At 57.4% G+C, this 18408-nt stretch overlaps 2 protein-coding genes across 8 annotated transcripts in view; one reads left to right on the top strand and one right to left on the bottom strand.

The window, feature by feature from the left end:
* Positions 1-649: 649 nt before the first annotated feature.
* Positions 650-13797, bottom strand: G6PD (glucose-6-phosphate dehydrogenase). 3 transcript variants are annotated; one of them, XM_060002441.1, is made up of 13 exons: positions 13257-13797; positions 12277-12404; positions 5036-5073; positions 4847-4955; positions 4107-4324; positions 3142-3300; positions 2929-3054; positions 2583-2676; positions 2118-2304; positions 1795-2030; positions 1630-1706; positions 1453-1545; positions 650-1352 (listed from the first exon to the last, which is right to left on the bottom strand). In XM_060002441.1, the coding sequence occupies exons 1-13, from the start codon at positions 13366-13368 to the stop codon at positions 1262-1264; spliced, it is 1668 nt and encodes a 555-aa protein (XP_059858424.1). In that variant the 5' UTR covers positions 13369-13797; the 3' UTR covers positions 650-1261. The 3 variants fall into 3 exon arrangements, with proteins under 3 accessions (XP_059858424.1, XP_059858426.1, XP_059858425.1); XM_060002443.1 differs by having other exon boundaries at positions 13294-13311; XM_060002442.1 differs by lacking the exon at positions 13257-13797 and adding an exon at positions 12971-13108.
* IKBKG (inhibitor of nuclear factor kappa B kinase regulatory subunit gamma) overlaps positions 8977-18408 on the top strand; it is a 23279-nt gene continuing 13847 nt past the window's right edge. For 2 of the 5 annotated variants that reach the window (XM_069540364.1, XM_060002446.1), the window contains exons 1-2: positions 13841-13946; positions 17422-17623. In XM_069540364.1, coding sequence (XP_069396465.1) covers positions 17437-17623 — 187 coding nt within the window. In that variant the 5' untranslated portion in view covers positions 13841-13946; positions 17422-17436. Of the gene's footprint in view, positions 9055-13811; positions 13982-17421; positions 17624-18408 lie in introns of those variants that run through there. The other 3 variants (XM_060002445.2, XM_060002449.1, XM_060002448.2) reach the window with 3 other exon arrangements.

The following is an 18408-nucleotide window of genomic DNA, read 5'->3' as shown; positions in this document are numbered from 1 at the left end:
TCCTGGAGGAGACTGGGCCCCAAATCTAATATGACTGGTGTTCTTGTAAAGGGAAAACAGAGCGAGACAGACACATGAAGGAGAATGTCACATGAAGACACAGAGAGACCGGAGCGACGGGTCTACGTGGCCAGCTGAGCCCCTGCAGGGCGCTGGTCCTGGAGCTCAGCCTGCCGGCCTCCGGCACTGGGAGAGGATACCTTTCTGTTGCCTTAAGCTTCCCTGCGTGTGGTGCTTTGTTACAGGGGCCCCAGGAAACACAGGCAAGGGAGGCTGGTGAGGCCAGCTGTGCACCTCTCCACGGTGCCCAGGGTGCGCCCTGGACTTGCCCCTCCCCCTTGGCATCTGTTCCCGAATCCCTTAGCCACTCCTTCCTAAATACTTGTCGCCTCAGTGGGCCGGCAGTGCTCCTGAGTGCCCTGGCTGGGGCAGGGGCACTGCCTGGGGAGGGAAGGGGAAATGAACGTGACTTGTTCTTGTGCCCAAGGTGGTCTCGTGACGAAGTTCTAGGGTGCGGGGCAGAGAGGAGGGGAAGGCCGGGCTTGGTCAGGACTGAAGGATACCCACGTTCCCGCCCAAGCCAGCGGTGGAGGGAAGTGGGTGGCAGGGAGAGGCGAGGGCTGGGGCCCATGGTCGCAGGTGGCAGGAAAGAAACAACCAGGGGACAGGCAGGCCTGTCTGCGGATTTAATGGCAGGGGACTGGGCCGGGGCATCCCACCTGCCGCTTCTGCTTTTCTGGTGGCGAGGGCACCACCTGAGGGCGGGGTGAGATGGGGCGGCCGTGGAGTGCTGAGTTAGGGTGGCCGCGGGAGCTGTGGGGGGCAGAAGGCCACTCGGGAGGCCCGACACAGGTGCGCTGCTGGGCCCTTCCAGCACAGAGGTCCCTTCCAGTGGGGAACCAGGAATGTCAAGTGGCGCTGAGACTGGGCCGCGCCTGCCCCCTTCCCCTGCGCTTCGAGGACCTTGCCCCCCTGCTGCCCACAACTGCAGCCCTCCTTCTCCTTCCTCCAGGAGGGCTCAGTCTGGGGGACAGAGGCTGGCTCGGGTGGGGATGGTCACAGTGCTGGGTGGCAGAGGAATGAGACTGGGCCCAGGGGCGGGTGGCGTGGCCCGAGCCCGGGCGGGAATGTGAGGCTAAGGGCTGTGGTCCCGAGTCCTCCAGAGGCGGGTCCTCCCGAGGTGGGTCAGGCGGGGGCGGGGAGGGGGTGGTGGCGGCGGGGGAGCACGGAGAGGCGGGGCGGGGGTGGGCCCGGCACAGGGTCAGAGCTTGTGCGGGTTCACCCACTTGTAGGTGCCCTCGTACTGGAAGCCCACTCTCTTCATCAGCTCGTCCGCTTCCACAGGGCCACGGCTGGGAGGGGGACAGGTGGGGGGAGAGGTGAGGAAACCCTGAGCCCCAGAGTCCCCCTCCCCCATCACCCCCATCACCTCCCCCTGCCCGGCCCCCGCACCTGCCGTAGACGTAGGGGATGGGCTGGGCCTTCTCGAGTTCGATCTGGTGCAGCAGAGGAGTGAAGATCCGCCAGGCCTCCCGCAGCTCGTCACTGAGGGGACAGGGGGCGGCGATGGGGTGGGTGGCGGCCCAGAGGGAAGGAGGTGGGGAAGGGGGGGGAGGGGCCACCCCTCACCTGCGCACGAAGTGCATCTGGCTCCCACAGAAGACGTCCAGGATGAGGCGCTCGTAGGCGTCGGGGAGCTTCACGTTCTGCCAGCGGACAGGCGGGAGGGAGTCACCGAAGCGCGCGCCCCTTGGAGCCCTGGACGCCACCCCCTCCCCACAGGTGAGCACCCACCTTGTATCTGTTGCCGTAGGTCAGGTCCAGCTCCGACTCCTCGGGGTTGAAGAACATGCCAGGCTTCTTGGTCATCATCTTGGTGTACACGGCCTCATTGGGCTGCACGCGGATCACCAGCTCATTGCGCTTGCACTGCTGTCGGAAGATGTCCCCGGCCACGTCGCAGAACTGCAGGCGCACCTCGGCCTTGCGCTCGTTCAGGGCTTTGCCACAGCGCAGGATGAAGGGCACCCCTGGGGGGACAAGGCCAGCCTTGGGGGGCCGTTCGGGTGGATGAGGGGGCCAGGTCCCACCACCGCGGGCCCAGCGGCATCACCTACCATCCCACCGCTCGTTCTCCACGTAGAGGACGACGGCCGCAAAGGTGGCTGTGGTGGACCCCCGGGGCACTGTGGGGTCATCCAGGTACCCTTTTGTGGCCTCTCCCTCTCCGTTGGGGTTCCCCACATACTGGCCCAGGACCACGTTGCTCGCCTGCACCTCTGAGATACATTTCAACACCTTGACCTGGAGAAGAGCCAGGGAGAGGGGCCCCTTGGGTAACAAGGACAGCAGGTGCCAGGAACCATGTGACTCCGAGGGGTGGCCTTCCTGGACGGGTGAGTGGCCCAGATAGTCAGGAGGCTCCGTCATGCAAGGGCCCTCTGGGGCCACCTCAGCCCACCCTCACTGTTTCTGAAGGAGAAGCTGAGGCCTAGAAGGTCAGTTCTGGGACAAGACACCTCGGGCTCAGGGCTGGTTGCTGCAGAAGGGGGAGGGGCCTGGGAGGGCACAGCTCCACCCACCTTCTCATCGCGGACGTCATCCGAGTGGGTGGAGGCGGGCTTCTCCATGGCCACCAGACACAGCATCTGCAGGAGGTGGTTCTGCATCACATCCCTGGTGGGAGGAAGGAACGGACAGTGAGCTAAGGCCTCTCCTTGTTGGCCAGGTTCTGGGGGCTCAGGGCCTTAAACTGGGCTTGTTTCCTGATCCCCCGTGTCTGCCAGGTCCCCTTAAGGCAAAGGAAGAAGACCGTGACCATTCCTGACTGCTCAGACACTCCTGCTGCCAAAACAGGAAGAGGCGACCCTGCAGGGTGGCGGGATGCCCGCCCCCCCGATCTCCCAGGAAGGGGAACCAGGCTCTCACCGGATGATCCCAAATTCATCGAAGTAGCCCCCACGACCCTCAGTGCCAAAGGGCTCTTTGAAGGTGAGAATGACGCAGGCGATGTTGTCCCGGTTCCAGATGGGGCCGAAGATCCTGTTGGCAAACCTGCAGGAGGGGCAGGGTGAAGGCTGGTGGGCGTCCGAGGGGGCAGCAGCAGGGCCCCCCAGCGCCCAGTCCTGGCCCTGGTCGCACCTCAGCACCATAAGGTTCTGGACCATCTCCTTGCCCAGGTAGTGGTCGATGCGGTAGATCTGGTCCTCGCGGAACAGGGAGGCGATGTGGTTGGACAGCCGGTTGGAGCTCTCTAGGTCCCTCCCGAAGGGCTTCTCCACGATGATGCGATTCCAGCCTCTGCGGGAGGCCAGAGCTGCGTCACTCCCACACCCTCCCTGGGGACCAGGGCTGAGCCCCTCATCCCCCTCCAAAGCCCCTTCCCCAGGGAGTGAGGGCAGAGCCTCCCTGCCGCCGCTCCGCAGTGAGATGAGCCAGCAAAGCTCTGCCGGGCCGGCCCTCCCCCGGCCTCGGCACGGAGAACACCTCCTCTCCTTCCCAGCCCTCAGCGCCACGCTCAAAGCTGACTGGCTGGTGGCTGGAAGGAGCGCCACTGGCTGGCTCTGCTCCCTCCTGGGCCCCGACCTAGTGAGAAAACGGGGAGGGGATGCCAAAAGCAGAGCCACCTCCATGGGTTTTAATGTGGAGAAAGATCCCTTATTCCTCACGGAGAGTTAATGTGAGACAAAGTGAAACCGACATGGCCGTGGCTTTGGAAAAACGACAGAGCGCTGAGCTGCTGCGGCACAGGCAGCAGGGTTCCCGTGGACCAACGCCGCCCTCTGGTGGTGGTCGAAGGGACCCTGAGAAACGCCGAAAGCTAGAGTAAGCGACCGGCAGCAAGAGTTTCGTGGAGCAACACTGCCACCTTGTGGTGCTAGGCGGGACTGCTGCCAGGGACAACGGGATTTCATACGGGGGATTTGGAAGGTAAACACGGGTGGTAGCATTTTCAGTAAAGGCTGTTAGAGAACTACTCTTACTCCTATTGCCTTCTTTGGAGAGGTAATTCATGGCAAGAACAAACACGGGACATCTATCTTTTTCAGACTCCCTAGATCGGTCGGCCCAGGAGGCAGGAAGGGAGGGTGAAACAGCAGTCTTACGTCTGGCTCATGCAGGTTTCGTGGATGTTCTTGGTGACAGCCTCATAGACAGTGGGGGGCAGGGCCAGGTAGAAGAGGCGGTTGGCCTGTGGCCCCTGGTGGAGAGCGTTCATGTGGCTGTTGAGGCGCTCATAGGACGCTGCATCGTTGTACTGGCCAGCCACGTAGGAGTTGCGGGCAAAGAACTCCTCCAGTTTGGGCTTCTCCTCCGGGGCAGCCTAGAAAATACGGACACAAGGATGTCGGACCGGCCCCTCCCTCCCTCCCTGATCCCATAGGCAGGGTGGGCTTCCTGAGAAGTCAGCCATCCTAGCCCTGCACTGGGCTCACTCCCATCTCGTCGGCTTTGCACACCCATGGGGGCGGGGGCCGCGTGACCTAAGACGGAAGCCAGAGTTCAGGAAACTTTGACCTGGGAGACAGATCTCTCTCCAAAGTCATTCCACCAAAGTATGGTATGTTGAGAAAAGTCAGGCTTGCAGCATTTCCATGGTGGAGGGGCCACAGGGTACAGTGGGGAGGAACTGGTGAGCCCAAGTCAGAGGGGGCTGGGAAACAGGGGTCTCAGGCTGGCATCAAGGAAGCAGTGGGAGCAGGTGGGGAGGAGTGCCAGGCTGAGGATCGCTAGGGAGGAAGTGGCCCCGGCACAGGGGCGAAAGGCTGGGCCTGGGGGGAGGGAGGAAGGGCATCTGCGATGGGAGGCGGGTGTGGCACGTATGGAGACTCCAGAAGCCACTCACTTTGAAGAAGGGCTCACTCTGCTTGCGGATGTCAGCCACTGTGAGGCGGGAGCGGGCATAGCCCACGATGTAGGTGTCTTCGGGCAAAAGGCCATCCCGGAACAGCCACCTGAGGGCAGAGCACAGCTGTGGCGAGGGCGAGGGCAAGAGGACCGTGGGGGGCAGTGAGCAGTGGGGGAACAAGCTTACCAGATGGTGGGGTAGATCTTCTTCTTGGCCAGGTCACCCTGTGGCAGAGAAAACAGGCATGGTTAGGAGCTGAGGACATGCCCTAGATCATCTCCCCCCAGGACACCCGGGTATCCTTGTCCTGCCCCTGTGTACAGCCTGAGCAGCTTGAACTAGAGCCCAGCCTAGCCCTTGACCCTGACCCGACAGTGCTCGCACACTGCCGGGGGCACTTCGAGGCAAAGAGACCTCGTGCTGGCCAGGAGGCAACCACCAACCCGCTGGTTCCACGATCCACAGACCCCAGTCTCTGGTCGAGCAGGCAGAACCAAAGCCAACACAAGATGCCCGCTTCTAAACAGCTCATGGGCTAAAGAAAACCCTAAATTCCCTGGAACCGAATGGCAATGGAAGTAGCACACATCAAATGAGACATGACCTTAAATGCTTAGGTTAGCAAAAAAGAACGGCTGGAAGCTGCTGAGCTCAGAATTCAATTGAAGAAGTTAGAAAAAGGACAGCAGAATTTTAAACCCAAACAAATTACAAGGCAGAGAACAATGAAAAATAAAAATGAATAAAATGGAAAACAAACCTAAAGAAAAGATCAAAAAGCCGAAAGTTGGTGCTTGAAAAAGACTAATCGAAACAGACAGCCTTCTGGCAAGGCTGGTTTTTTAAAATAATTAACTAATTAATTATTGGCTGCGTTGGGTCTTCGTTGCTGTGCGTGGGCTTTCTCTAGTTGCAGCGAGTGGGGGCTACTCTTGGTTGCTGTGCGTGGGCTTCTCATTGTGGTGGCTTCTCTTGTTGTGGAGCACAGGCTTCAGTAGTTGTGGCTCACGGGCTCAGTAGCTGTGGCGCAAGGGCTTAGTTGCTCTGTGGCTCGTGGGATCTTCCCGGACCAGGGCTCAAACCGTGTCCCCTGCACTGGCAGGTGGATTCTTAAACACTGCGCCACCAGGGAAGTCCCAAGACTGCTTTTTAAACAGGCACCAAGAATTAGGAGTGCAGTGGGACAAAACTACCGATGGGAAAGACAGAAGAGAGGTTTATGAACAACCTTATTGCATGTCTGACAACTTACATGAAATGGACACATTTCTAGAAAAATCCAATATACCAAAACGGAGCAAGGGACCTGAGCAGGCAATGGTTATAAAGGAGACAGGATTGCAGCCACAGCCTTCCCAACGAGACAAGCCTGGCCCTGATCCTGGCACAGAAAGCTCTGCCAGCGGGTCTCCCAGGAAGAGAGAACACCAGTCTGAGGCAAAGCCTGCCTGGGAAGCACCTGCTGAGCCATGTGATGGGGCCCCAGAACCCTGCGGCTGGAACCTCTGAGAAATGCACACAGGAGGCCCCAAGCCCATCTCGCCCATGTACGCAGATACAGATGCAAAATTTCTGCAGAAGATACCAGCAAACCCAATCATGCAACGTCAAAAATGGAATATGTCAGAATCAAGTTGGGGTCATCCTGCAAACGAAAGGTTGGTTTGATGCTGAAAAGCAAAAAAAAAAAAAAAAAAAAAAAAAAAATCACTGAAATTCACCACATTAACGGATTAAAGGAAAAAAAGCTGTAAGAAATCTGTCTACTCCTTTTGATTTTTCAATCTAGCAACCTTGCTAAACTCACCAGATGTAGATAAAGTGTTCCAGACATCAACATCTATCACAATAGGACCTCTTACCAAACTAGGAATAAAAGGGAACTTCCTTATCTTGATAAACAGCACCTATAAAAACTCTCACAAACATCATATATTGTGGGGAAATGTTGAAATAATCCCCTTTAAACAGCCAGGAGCAAGAAAAGAGCGCCTGCCATTGGCTGTTTATTCAATGCCCCACCAGAAGCCCTGACAGCGGCAGGTGGAGAGCAGACAAGACGTGAGGACGGGAAACGAAGAGCCACGCTGGCCCTCTTTGTAGCTGACAGTCTGTCCGTTAAAAGAAAACCACCTCAAAGCAAGCTACAGGCAAATTATTACAATTAATGAGATTTTAGCAAGGCTGATAGATTTTAAAAACTCAACAGATGGGAGTAGAAACAGATTTCTTAGGACACAGAAAGCAGTAATCAGAAAGACGGATAAATGAAGGTTTCAGCAAAATTAGAAACTCCTGTTCACCATAATACACTACTAAGAAGGTGAATAGAAAAAAAAAAAAAAGAAGATGAATCCACCCAAAGGCTCAAATCCATCAACAGGGGATGGACAGGCAGCATCAAGGGGTGAGCCGAGGGGTTCCCTGGCGGGCCAGTGGTTAGGGTTAGGGCTCCTGCTTCCACTTCAGGGGGCCTGGGTTCGATCCCTGGTCGGGGAACTAAGATCCTGCAAGCTGTGCAGGAGGCCAAAACAAAAACAAACAAAAAAGGGATGAGCCAGTGACCCACCCAGCACATGTGAATCTCAAAATCATAATGCTAAGCCCCAGCCCCAGACACAAGACTAAATACCCTGAGCTCATTTAAGTGAAGTTTTAGAAAAGGCAAAATGATTGCACGGTGATGGAAGTGGCAGCCGCGGTGTTCCAGAGCAGGAGGTGGACCACCGCCCAAGGCCTTCCTGGGGAGGTGGGAACATCCTCTTTGCTAATAAAGGTGTGTGCACCTTTACAGTGAAAATGGTTGCCTTTCAACGTGTACAAGTTTTACCTAAAAATAAAAAGACTGAAAAGAATAATAACCGAGCAGAGGGTGGGGCCCGGGTAGCCTGAGCGCTTAGCTGTTGACTTGTGTGCGCGTGAAACTTTCCAAAGTAAGAGCAAGGGTATGAACACACAGTAACTGTGGGCAACAATATGGTCATCCCACGAAGGTGACAGAAGACTCACTAAAATGTCACTGAAAAGTCCCTTCTCTCCACTCCAGTTCAGTCGCCGTGGCCAAGGCAACATGCGTTAATTTGGTGACCTGACAAAGGAATTCTCCACTCAGGTGGAAGAGGCTTCCAGCGAGGGCATGGCTGGGGGGGTGGGGTGGGGGGCAGAGGAAGCCTGCGGGGCACAGCAGGCCACCCTTTCATGCGCCCGCCCTGTAATCAGGGAGGGCCGCTGGGCGGAGGCGCTGGACTCACCCTGGGCAGGAAAACCACCTCCAGAGATAAGGACCCAAATCTTCGTGGCAAAATGACCTTAGGAGCCACGTAACCACTGGACGGGTTCTATGAACCACTGCAGAACGGAAGCCGCGTGACCAGAAGCGAAGCAATTCCAACCTGATTAAAATCCCTGCCCCCTAGACAGGCAGTTAGGAAGGCACTTGGGGGGCTCCTGGGTGGTGGTGGAGGTCGGGGCGGACCACTTATGAGACTCAAACGTTCGCGTTCCTCCTGTCCTTGGCTTCAGCCTCCAACTTCTGGGCTGAGCCGACCTCTGCATGCAGACAAGCCCAGGTATCTGTTCCACCCCAGGTCACCACCTCCAGGCTCCACTGGGACCCCGACTGCCCAAAGTGGGTGGTTCCCAAGCCAGCGTTCCCCATGCTGCTGCCCCTGCCCATGTCTTGTCTTGCCAACTGCTCAGAACTGATCCCCCACGTGCCTGCCATCTTCCATGGGAGCCACGGAGACAGCAGTGCATCAAGGTCCGGCTCCGACCCCCAGCCGGGGCCTCGAGCTGCCCCCGAGCCCAGTAGCCCCCAGCTGCGGCCCCCTCCTCCCAGGGCCCATCGGCGCCTGCTTCCTGCTTCTCCATCACTGGGACCGGGCCGGTGGGAGACTCCACTCTGGTCCCCGGGGCTCGGTGGGCCCCGTCTCCTCCCGGGCTTGTCGGGGACTGGCTGGGAGAAACGACCAGCACCACGGCCCACAGCCACCTCCCGCCTTCCTGGCCAAGTGGAATGTTTGCTTCCGATCAAATTCCAGCAGGCTGCCCGCCGGGCCCGTCCTGCCTGACTCACGGCGCCCCACACCCCACTGCTCTCGCTGGTCCCTTTGGGATTAACTAGCGATAGAACCTGCTCGCCTTGTTCAGCTCAGCCCTGCAATCAGTGGCCTGTTGGGCTCCGATTCACCCGACGGAAAGACGAGGTAGGACCCAGGACAGTGGGGGGCAGGGGCCCGGGGAGGCCCACCCTCCCCACCAGCCTGGGCTGGGCTCCTCTGCCAGGACCGCTGTGGGAAGAGAGCATGCTGCACATGGTGGGGGCGACGATGGGGCTCCCGAGGACCACAGCAGGGAGGGACGTGCCTGGGGACACATGGTGATGTAGCAGGAGAAGCAGTACCTGATTCAAATTTCCAGCTGTCAGCAAAGGGCCGTGGGCCGCCACCTGCCTGTCACCGCCCAGGTCTGACCTCAGTCTCCAGTTTTATAAACCCTCGGTCTCGGTCTCGGAGGCTTTTAGGGTGGAGGGGCGCGGCAGAGAATGCAGAGGCCGGCTGCCAGCTGGAGGCCAGGAAGGGGTGGGCTAACCCTGTCCCACTAGGGCCACCCGGGTCAAGGATCGCCCAGGTCCTGGGGTGGAGCGCAGCTCTGCTGGGGCCCAGCTGGATCCCAGCCACTGGGGTGAGACCCTGGGGCTGCTGAGGCAGGCTGGGCTGCAAAACCAACAAAAGGGCCTCACTCCTACTCCCTGGGGCTCATGAATCATCAGGCCTTTGGGGGAGTGCCAGAGTCATCATGACACAGCAAGAATCTTATCGCCCTAAGAGGGGAGGCAGCCCAGAAACACCCTGAGGAGAGGGAGGGCTGAGGCTGCCAGATCATGCCGTGCACAGGCCCATCACTGGGATGGGACCTGAGCACCGATCGAGCCCACGGCCCTCGTGGTCCAGGTGGGGAAACCGAGGCCCAGAGAGGCGAGGGACGTGCTGAGGACCAGGCAGTGAGCCAATCTTGCCCGAAGGGGCTCCCAGTCCTGTTCTCTTTCTCTCGCCCCGATTGCTCTCTCCGTCCACTGTGGGGGGAAAGCGGCTCCGGCCTGGGAGAGGACACATGCGATCTGCCAGGCCCCAGGTTCCTCTCCCAATGCTGGTCTATGAGGAGAAACTGAGCTCTTTCATTCCAGAGCTCTCTGGACTGGGACAGTAAGTACCTCCACTCCCTTCCCAGCCGAGAGTGGGAGTCCTGAGAAGGGAGATAGTGGTCTCAGAGCAGGGAGAAGAGAGTGGCTGAAAGCCCATCGGTAAGACCACAAGCCAGCCTCAGGACACGCCCAGGAAGGAAGCTGGGCATGCGGGCGACGGTTGGGTAAGTGGCCCAGGGAGGAGAGGGGGCAGAGGACGGCCCCGCAGCCCAGCCTGCTCCAGGGGCTCTGCGTCCACTCGTCCTTCTGAGAGGAAGGCTCTGTTCCATGGCCCTGGGAACATGAAGGCCTGGCAGTGTCTGCTGTCACATGCACTCACCTTGGGTTCCGGCCCCCAGCACAGTTCCCACGAGGAGGGGGGGGAGGGGGGAGGGAGGAGGGAGGAAGCCTCCCAGCTGGGCTAGGTGGGAGCTCTTCTAGGTGCTGCCCTTGCAGGGACACCCCCCCGCACCCGGAACAGGAGGAGGGAGAAATACACAAGGGCTCTTCCTCAAGGACCCTCCTCCTCCCCCACTCCACCCTGCTGGAGCGGCACTTCCCACTTCTGCTCTAGAAGCCTCTGGTTATTGCTCCCACAGCAGAGGAGAGCAAAGGGGAACCCTACTGTTGGCAAAGAAACAAAGTTGCCTAAGCCCAAGCCCATCCCACATGAAGGCAGTGGAGTCACAGAATCAGCTCAGCAGAGCCCCAGGGCCCTCCACACTTGTTTCAAAAGACCTCAGTTATTAAGTGGAGACAATGAGGTTCAGAGAAGGAAAGACACCTGCCCCAGGCCACAGAGCAAACTTGGATGCTCTCAATGAGGTATCTAAGTGTTGAGGGCCTGGGGTCATATGCCATTTACTGAGGCCTGGGACCCTCTGTTGGAGCATCCTGTGACAGGCCGGTATGGGGACGGGGCGGGGGGGGGGGGGGGACGGGGGGAAGGAGGAAAAATAATCCTGAGTTACTTTCTCCCCCAACCTATTTCTTAGACAAGGTCCCAGGTGTTAAGGTTTCTGGCTCCTCTAAGGGGATGAGGCTGGGGCCAGGGTGGGGGCCAGGTCTGCTCCGTGTGCTCCTCCTGGGCACCCCCCAGTCCTGGGTGACAGGGGGTCAGGGGACAGTGTTTGGGGTGACCTTCCTTCCCTCCCACTGGCAGAGCCCTGCATTCTGGCTCGTTTTTCCAAGTTCTGAAAAGAATCACAAAACTGGCAGGAGGCAGGCTCTGCAAAGCACGGTGGCGTGTTACGACACATGAACGAAGAACTGAGTTCCTCCAGAGCTGAGGGGACAGTGGTGTGGAAGTCACAGAGAGACAATGTCTGCTCCGTCAAGAGCTGACTAGTTTGGGTAGAACTCTCGCTTGAAGTTTATATAATAAGTTACCAGCAAAGATGCTCATATCATGGGTAGCAGATTCTTGGTCAAGTCCACGGTGAAAAGTGAAAAGAGAAAAAAGACCACTTTCACTTTGAGATGAAACCTTGACAGCTCCCCAGCCCCTGCTCATGTCTTACCACTGGGTAGATCTTGTTTCCACACGGCACGTGGGGAGAGTGCTTCCGTCAGGGGTCATGGCTCTCTGAGGACCCACCCTCCCTCTCCTGTTCCCCCACCCTCATCACGTATGGTCAGCGTGCTTTACTTCTGACTTTGCTTCTACTCTTTGGCCTTTCTGATCAGAGAAAAGTGGCAGTTCCACTGGCTAGACAATGGGGCTGGTCTCAGTTCCTCAGCAGGCCTTGGAAGCTGGGGCAAAGAGATGGTATTTCAAGAAAGGTTGAGTGTTTTTCCTCAGGGAACTTGACAGTAGAGAGATAAGGCAGAGACCCAGCCTCGAATCCTACCTCTGGATCTAACTGTGTGACATCTGTCAAGTCAGAAACAGGTTTGGAAAACATACTCCCAGAATGAATCGCTTCCCCTGTTTGTATATCAGTTTTCCCTGTGGAGGAGGAAGTCCAACCAGACAGTCTCTAAGGACCTCCCAGCTCCAGGACATAGGTCTACAGTCAATGGCTGCACACGGACTTCAGAAATGCCTCGCGGTGTGTGTATACTGGGTGGTGGCAGGAGGAATGGCACATGAGCAAGGGCAACAGCGAGAGCCCAACCGAGCAGAGCCCGAGGGACCCGACGACAATCAGTTGGGAAAGCCCAGGTACCTAAAGGGAAGGGAACTGAAGCAACGTCACGCTCTAAGTCTGCTGATTCTACGATGTGGGGCCTGGGGGAGACTCACCGATGCACCCATGATGATAAAGATATGCGTATCAGCCTGATGGAAGGCATCGCCCTGGTACAGCTCTTCCCGCAGGATCCCGCACACCTGGGTCCGGCTCAGAGCCACCTGCCCTGCCATGATGCTCTCTGGTGGAAGAAAAACTGGTTAACAAGGCAGGAGAACAGAAGAGCATTGAGAAGCTGGCCCCTTTCTGGAGGGGTCCTTTGGGCTCTCACCCAGCTGGTGCCTGATTATTGAAACCACTCACTGTGAATGGCTGGGGAGCAGGACGTTTGGGAGGTTAGAAACTGCTGGCCCTGGGCTCTGGCCATACTCTCTGGGCAACCTTCTTTCATGGTGTATGTTACCAAATTACCCAAAGCATTAATGAATTCCTTCTAGGGCCTCCGCTCTGGGGGACTGAATAAAACCCTGCTGTAGCATTGTACGACCTGCTTAAGACTATCTCACCCGGGGTTCAGGCGTAAACTCCACAATGAGCTGGAGCATGCTAGATTGTGCAGCTGATGGAGTGTAGCTCCAGCCCTCCTCCTGCCACGCTGCGAGACACCGGCAAGCCCCGTGTCCAGTGTGGCGGGGGGGCGGGGATGTAGGGGACTGTAAGATCGGCTAAGACCCTCTCGATTTTGCCCCGTTCCCAAGTATGGGAAATCAAAGTGCCTCGCAGCGCCGCGACCGCCCACTCAGTTACCTGTGCTTCGACGCTGCCACCCGTCGCGCTCGCAGCCCCGGAGTTCCCGGCAGTTTCCGGGGGCTACTCCCCGCCGGCCCATTTAACCGGCGGGGGCGGGCACCTGGTCTGAGCTGACCAGCCTCAGGCGAGACGCGCGGGTGGGGCCTCTGCAGGCCCCTCCCTCGAGGGGCGGGGAGGGCCAAGGGGCGGGCAGGTGCGCGCGCATTCCAGGCCGCCCCCCCCCCCCCCCCCCAGCAGACCCTGTGCGAGGGCCCAGCCCTGGCCCACCCTGCCCTTTGAGCACCTGCGCTGGCCGCCGGGCTACGAGCTGCTTCCTTTACCCGCCGCCGTTGTACCGTGTCCCCGATGCTTCGAGAGTCCGCGTGCTGCTCTCTGCTGCTCGCCCGCGTGCCCATCCCCGGCCCGACCCCGCCCCTATAGTCCGGCTTTCTCGCGTGCCCTGGGAGGTCCCGCGCCCTCGCGAAGGGCTCCACTTCCGCCGGCCGCGTGGTCACGCCCCTCGACCTTGTTTGTGGGCGGGGCCTTCAGCAGCCCCGTCCCCTCGCTGGACCGGTCGCCGGATCAGGTCAAACCGGCCCTATTAGATGATAGCCTCGTCGTGGCTCCTCCCCTAACGGGGGCGGGGCGGCCAAGCGCCCCGAGGCTGGATGCAGCCGACGGAGAGACAAGGGGGAATGCGGGTCGCGACGCATATTACTGGGGAACGTCCTGAGGGCCAGCCGAAGCTGCCGGGCTCGGGTTTCGGTCTGAGGCAGCCTCCCTCACACCTCTCCCCGGCCGGCCGGGGTCGGGGCCTGAGTGTTTTACTTCCGGATCCCACAGTTACGACACCGGAAGCCGGAAGTGGGAATTTGGCAGCGGGAGAAGGGAAGGGCTACCGCGGAACCCAAGCTTTCTCGGAGCATCGGGGCTCGAGGAGCGCTCGGGGCCCGCCACTCCCGCCTTTCTCACGTCGGACCGACTCTGCTGACAGGTGTGGTCCTCTTTTCCGAAGACAGGGTACCATCGGTGGGTGTTCCGCTGCCTCCGAGACCCCCCCCCCCCGGACGACCAGGCTTCCCCCTCCTGTTGGGCCCCAGCCAGGTTCTGCCGCCAGCTTCTAGACCAGGGGCCGAGCCCAGCCGATTTAGGACTCAGGTTACTTTAGCGGCGAGCGGGACTGTTCCTGCCTCTTCTTCCTCCACCACGGCGGAGTCTGACCACACCCCTAGTTTGTGAATGACTCTTCTAGTTCGGAGACATTTTCTGTTCATCAAACTTGACTGCATTTGAGGTTAAGTTCTTTAAAAAGGCCTCAAATATAACTTGGCAGCTAAGTATCTTAACTCATGTGCCTCATTTTGCTCCTTTTGCAAAAGGTGACTGTCTCCCGGACCTCATATCCTTTCTGTGACTTGAGGATGAATGGGCCATCCTGGCATGTTCGAGGAACTCATTAAGGCGGCCACTATATCTGGAGTAGAGTGAGCGAGGGGAGAGTACTTAGAGTGGAAGCCATGGGGGACCAGATAGTGCACGGCCTTGTAGGCGGGTTGTAGGGTCTTTGAGTTTTACGCGATGGGCAATGAGACACCATGGTAGGGATCCGAGTAGAAGAGGAATGTGATCAGAGTCACCTTTTAGGCTGATTGTTCAGCTGATTGTTCGCTGATTGGCGCGGTGGGGAGAACAGACTGCAGGGGGCAAGGGTAGGAGCAGGGTGACCTGTTAGGAGGTTATTGTAGTAATCCAGGTGAGAGACGATGCTGCTCTGATCATTTTATTATGTAAAATTTCAAAGATGTTCAAAAGTAGAAAGAATAGTCTGGTAAATCCAATGTATCCACTTCCCAGCTTCAACAGTTACCAACTCGTGGCTACTTTTGTTTAATTTATACCCCTCACAGTATTCTATTATTTTCAAAAATAGCTTTATTGACATATAATTCACATACCTTACAATTCACCCATTTAAAGTGTACAGTTTGCTGGTATATTCACAGACTTGCACAACCATCACCATTAATTCCAGAACATTTTCATCACTCCAAAAAGAAATCCCATAAACTTTAGCCATCACCCCCATCACCCCATCTACCCCAGCTCTAAGCATCCACTAGTCTCTATGTATTTGCCTGTTCTGGACATTTCACATGAATGGAATCATATAATATGTGGTCTTTTGTGACTTGTTTCTTTCTCTTAGCATAATGTTGTAGCGTGGGAACGTACTAGATTTTGTTTATTCATCAGCTGATGGACATTTCGGTCATTTCCACTCTTTGGCTGTTAGGAGTAATGCTGCTGTGAACATCCCTGTGTGGACACAGGTTTTCATTTCTTTCAGGTAGATACCTAGGAGTTCCCCCATTATTTTGAACCAAATTCCAGACAGTGTAATTTCGTCCACAAATATTTCAGTGTGCATCTCTAAGAAATGACTTTGAAAGAAACATAACCACAATACCACTATCACACCTAAAATAGTTACCATTATTTGCTTAGCATCATCAAATAAATTCTAAGATACATTTTGACAGGATTTCCTGATGGATCTGACGTGAGCTATGAGCGGCAGAGAGGACTCAAGAAGGACTCCTAGGTTTTGTCCCGCTAACTGGAGGATGGATTTGCCACCAACTGCTAATAAGGAAGGCCGTGGGTGAGCTGGCTTCTGGGAACTGTCAGGAGTGCAGTTTGAGAGACGTTAGTTTTTTGTTTTTTTTTTTTGCGGTACGCGGGCCTCTTACTGTTGTGGCCTCTCCCGTTGCGGAGCACAGGCTCCGGACGCGCAGGCTCAGCGGCCATGGCTCACGGGCTCAGCCGCGCCGCGGCACGTGGGATCTTCCCGGACCAGGGCACGAACCTGCGTCCCCTGCATCGGCAGGCGGACTCCCAACCACTGCGCCACCAGGGAAGCCCGAGACATTAGTTTTGAGAGGATGACTAGATACCCAAGTGGAGATGTGGAGTTTGATGTGTTAGTTTGGAGTTCAGGAAGGAGTTCTGATTTGGGGTATCATCAGCATTAAGATGAGGGTTACAGCTTTGAGTCTGGATGGAATTAGTATTGGAGTGACTGGAGTTAGAGAAAAGATCCCAGAACAGAGCCCTGGGCACCGCCATGTGAAGGGCTGGGCTGACGAGGATGGTCCAGTGAAAGAGCCAGAGCAGGGGCAGCCCGTGAGGCAGAAGGAGAACCAGGAGAGTGGGCTGTTCTGGAATCAGGGACCAGCGATCCGTCAGATACTGCTGGTGGGTCAGGAGGGTGTTCAGGTAAGTATCAGTAATAGTGAAACGTCCAGGCTCACTTGGTGTTCGAGTCTCTGGCTGAAGCTCAGGCCCTACTCCTGGAAACTTCTGTTGGGATTGGCCTCCTCCTCCATGTAGTCAGTCTTCTTGGTCAGGACTTAAAAGGGCTCCAGGCTGCTGCTGTCCAGCATAGCCTCCCTCTCTATACTCTAGTTCACAAGAGAACGCAAACAGCTCAGCCTGTGTCTGCCACTCTCTCTTCGGCTGTGAGCCCAGCTCCCACTTTCAGATGCTTCAGTACACATCAGATGCTAGATGTCCACCTCGGCCCCTCAGGTCCAGGGAACACTCATCAGGCTCTGAGTGAAGCCCCTCTTACTTGGTGTATGGACTTCCTAGGGCTGCTGTGGGAGATTTCCACAAGCCAGGGGGCTGAAAACAACAGAAATTTATCCTCTCCCAGCTCTGGAGACCAGAAGCCTGAGATCAAGGTGTTGGCAGGGCCGTGCTTCCTTTGGAGGTTCCAGGGGAGGGTTCTTCCTGCCTCTTCCAGCTTCTGGGGGCTCCAGGTGCCGCTTGGCTTGTGGCCGCATCCCTCCCATCTCTGCCTCCATCTTCACGTGGCTTCTGCTCTGCGTCTGTATCTCTGCTCTTCTGTGTCTTATAAGGACCCTGCCATTGGATTTAGGGCCACTCTCATCCAGGATGATCTCATCTCCAGATCCTTAACTTTATTACATCTGCAAAGACCCTTTTGCCAAGTCAGGTCACAGTCACAGGTTCTGGGGGTCAGGGCGTGGACATACCTTATTGGGGGCCATCATTCCACTCAGTACACTAGGTGAGGGGCCAGCACCCTCTACTCGTGCTTGGAGGTGTAGGTGTCGGGGTAGGATTCCCGGCACACTGGCACCTCCCTCCAAAAATAATCTCCGTGATTTCTCCTCTCTGGTGAAGTTCCTCAGGTTACAGCCTGGAGATAGTGCTAGGCACAGTTTACAATCAGTGCTGAACCGTGACCTTTCCAAGCGCCACATAAATGCCTGTGCCTCCCTTTGGAATGGGAGTATGTGCCACCCCTTAGCAGCCTTTTCTGCTTGGCACAGTGCTCGTCATTCTGCTTAAAGTGTGGCGCCCGAACTCCTCCCCGGCCTGCAGGGTGGGAGAATTCTGCATAGGCCTCCTCACGTGATGCCTCTGCTGGCTCTCTGTTTCAGACCCTGACGTGTTGGATGAGCAGGCCCCCTTGGAAGAGTCCACTGTGTGAGATGGTGCAGCCTAGCGGCGGCCCGGCAGGGGACCAGGACGTGCTGGGTGAAGAGTCTTCTCTGGGGAAGCCAGCCATGCTCCACCTGCCTTCAGAGCAGGCTGCTCCTGAGACCTTCCAGCGCTGTCTGGAGGAGAATCAAGAGCTCCGAGGTGAGGGAGACAGCGGGTGTGTGGAGTAAAATGTCCGGGGACCCGGCACTGCTGGGGGAAGGATTATCGCACTCACCTGCCCCTCTGCCTTGACTGGGACTGGGGTGGGCCAGTTAGAGACTGAAGCTCAGCCACGCTTCCTCTTTGTTTCAGGTGGGATTCCCTGGAAGTGGACTTTGAGATACAGAGTGGCATGCAGGACGTTTATTTAGAGTTCTCTTAGGAGTAACACTGGGGGGGGGGGGAAGGGCAGGGCAGTGAAGAAGCAGGGGAGGGCGGAGGGAGAAGCTGGGCCGCAGTGCAGGCCAGCCCTACAAGGAGCTCTGGAGCGGGAAAGACCCTTCTGCGTTGTCCCACTTGGGCCAACGCGGCCAGGCCCCCTGTGTCTCCGTACTGATCAGTCATTAAGCACTGGCTCTCGTGGGAAGGGGCGAGGCTATCCTGGGAAGGAGCGAGGTTATTCCGGGAGGGGCGTGGCTATCCTGGGGAGGGGGCGTGACCTGCTCCGGAAAGGGGCTGTGGTCCGCTCTGGGAATGGGCGTGACGTCCCTGAGAAGGACCAGTGGGCTGCTTTGGAAAAGGGGCGTTCAGGCTCTGTGGGCGGGGCATGAGCCCGGCGGGCCGCTCCTCGAAGTTACCGGAGCTGAGGGCTGTCCTCCAGCAGCACCCACCCCCCAGGTGGCCGGGTTCGAGTACCTTCCTGGCCGCCCCCTCCCCATCGCCATCACAGCCCCCGCTCACTCACTGTCCCTGTGCTCGCCTGCATCGGGGACAGCTTCTCCAGG

Source organism: Delphinus delphis, chromosome X (genome assembly GCF_949987515.2).
Source record: "Delphinus delphis chromosome X, mDelDel1.2, whole genome shotgun sequence".
Classification (NCBI taxonomy): domain Eukaryota; kingdom Metazoa; phylum Chordata; class Mammalia; order Artiodactyla; family Delphinidae; genus Delphinus; species Delphinus delphis.
Note: the sequence above shows the minus strand (reverse complement) of the source record. Positions and strands in the feature narration are given on the sequence as shown.

Coding starts and splice junctions, on each gene's coding strand:
- G6PD (XM_060002441.1), bottom strand. CDS start 13,368: ATGGGCACGCGGGCGAGCAGCAGAGAGCAGCACGCGGACTCTCGAAGC. Junction 3,055..3,141: donor CAGAACCTTATGGTGCTGAG/GTGCGACCAGGG, acceptor CCCCTCCTGCAG/GTTTGCCAACAGGATCTTCG. Junction 2,305..2,582: donor ATGACGTCCGCGATGAGAAG/GTGGGTGGAGCT, acceptor GCTCTTCTCCAG/GTCAAGGTGTTGAAATGTAT.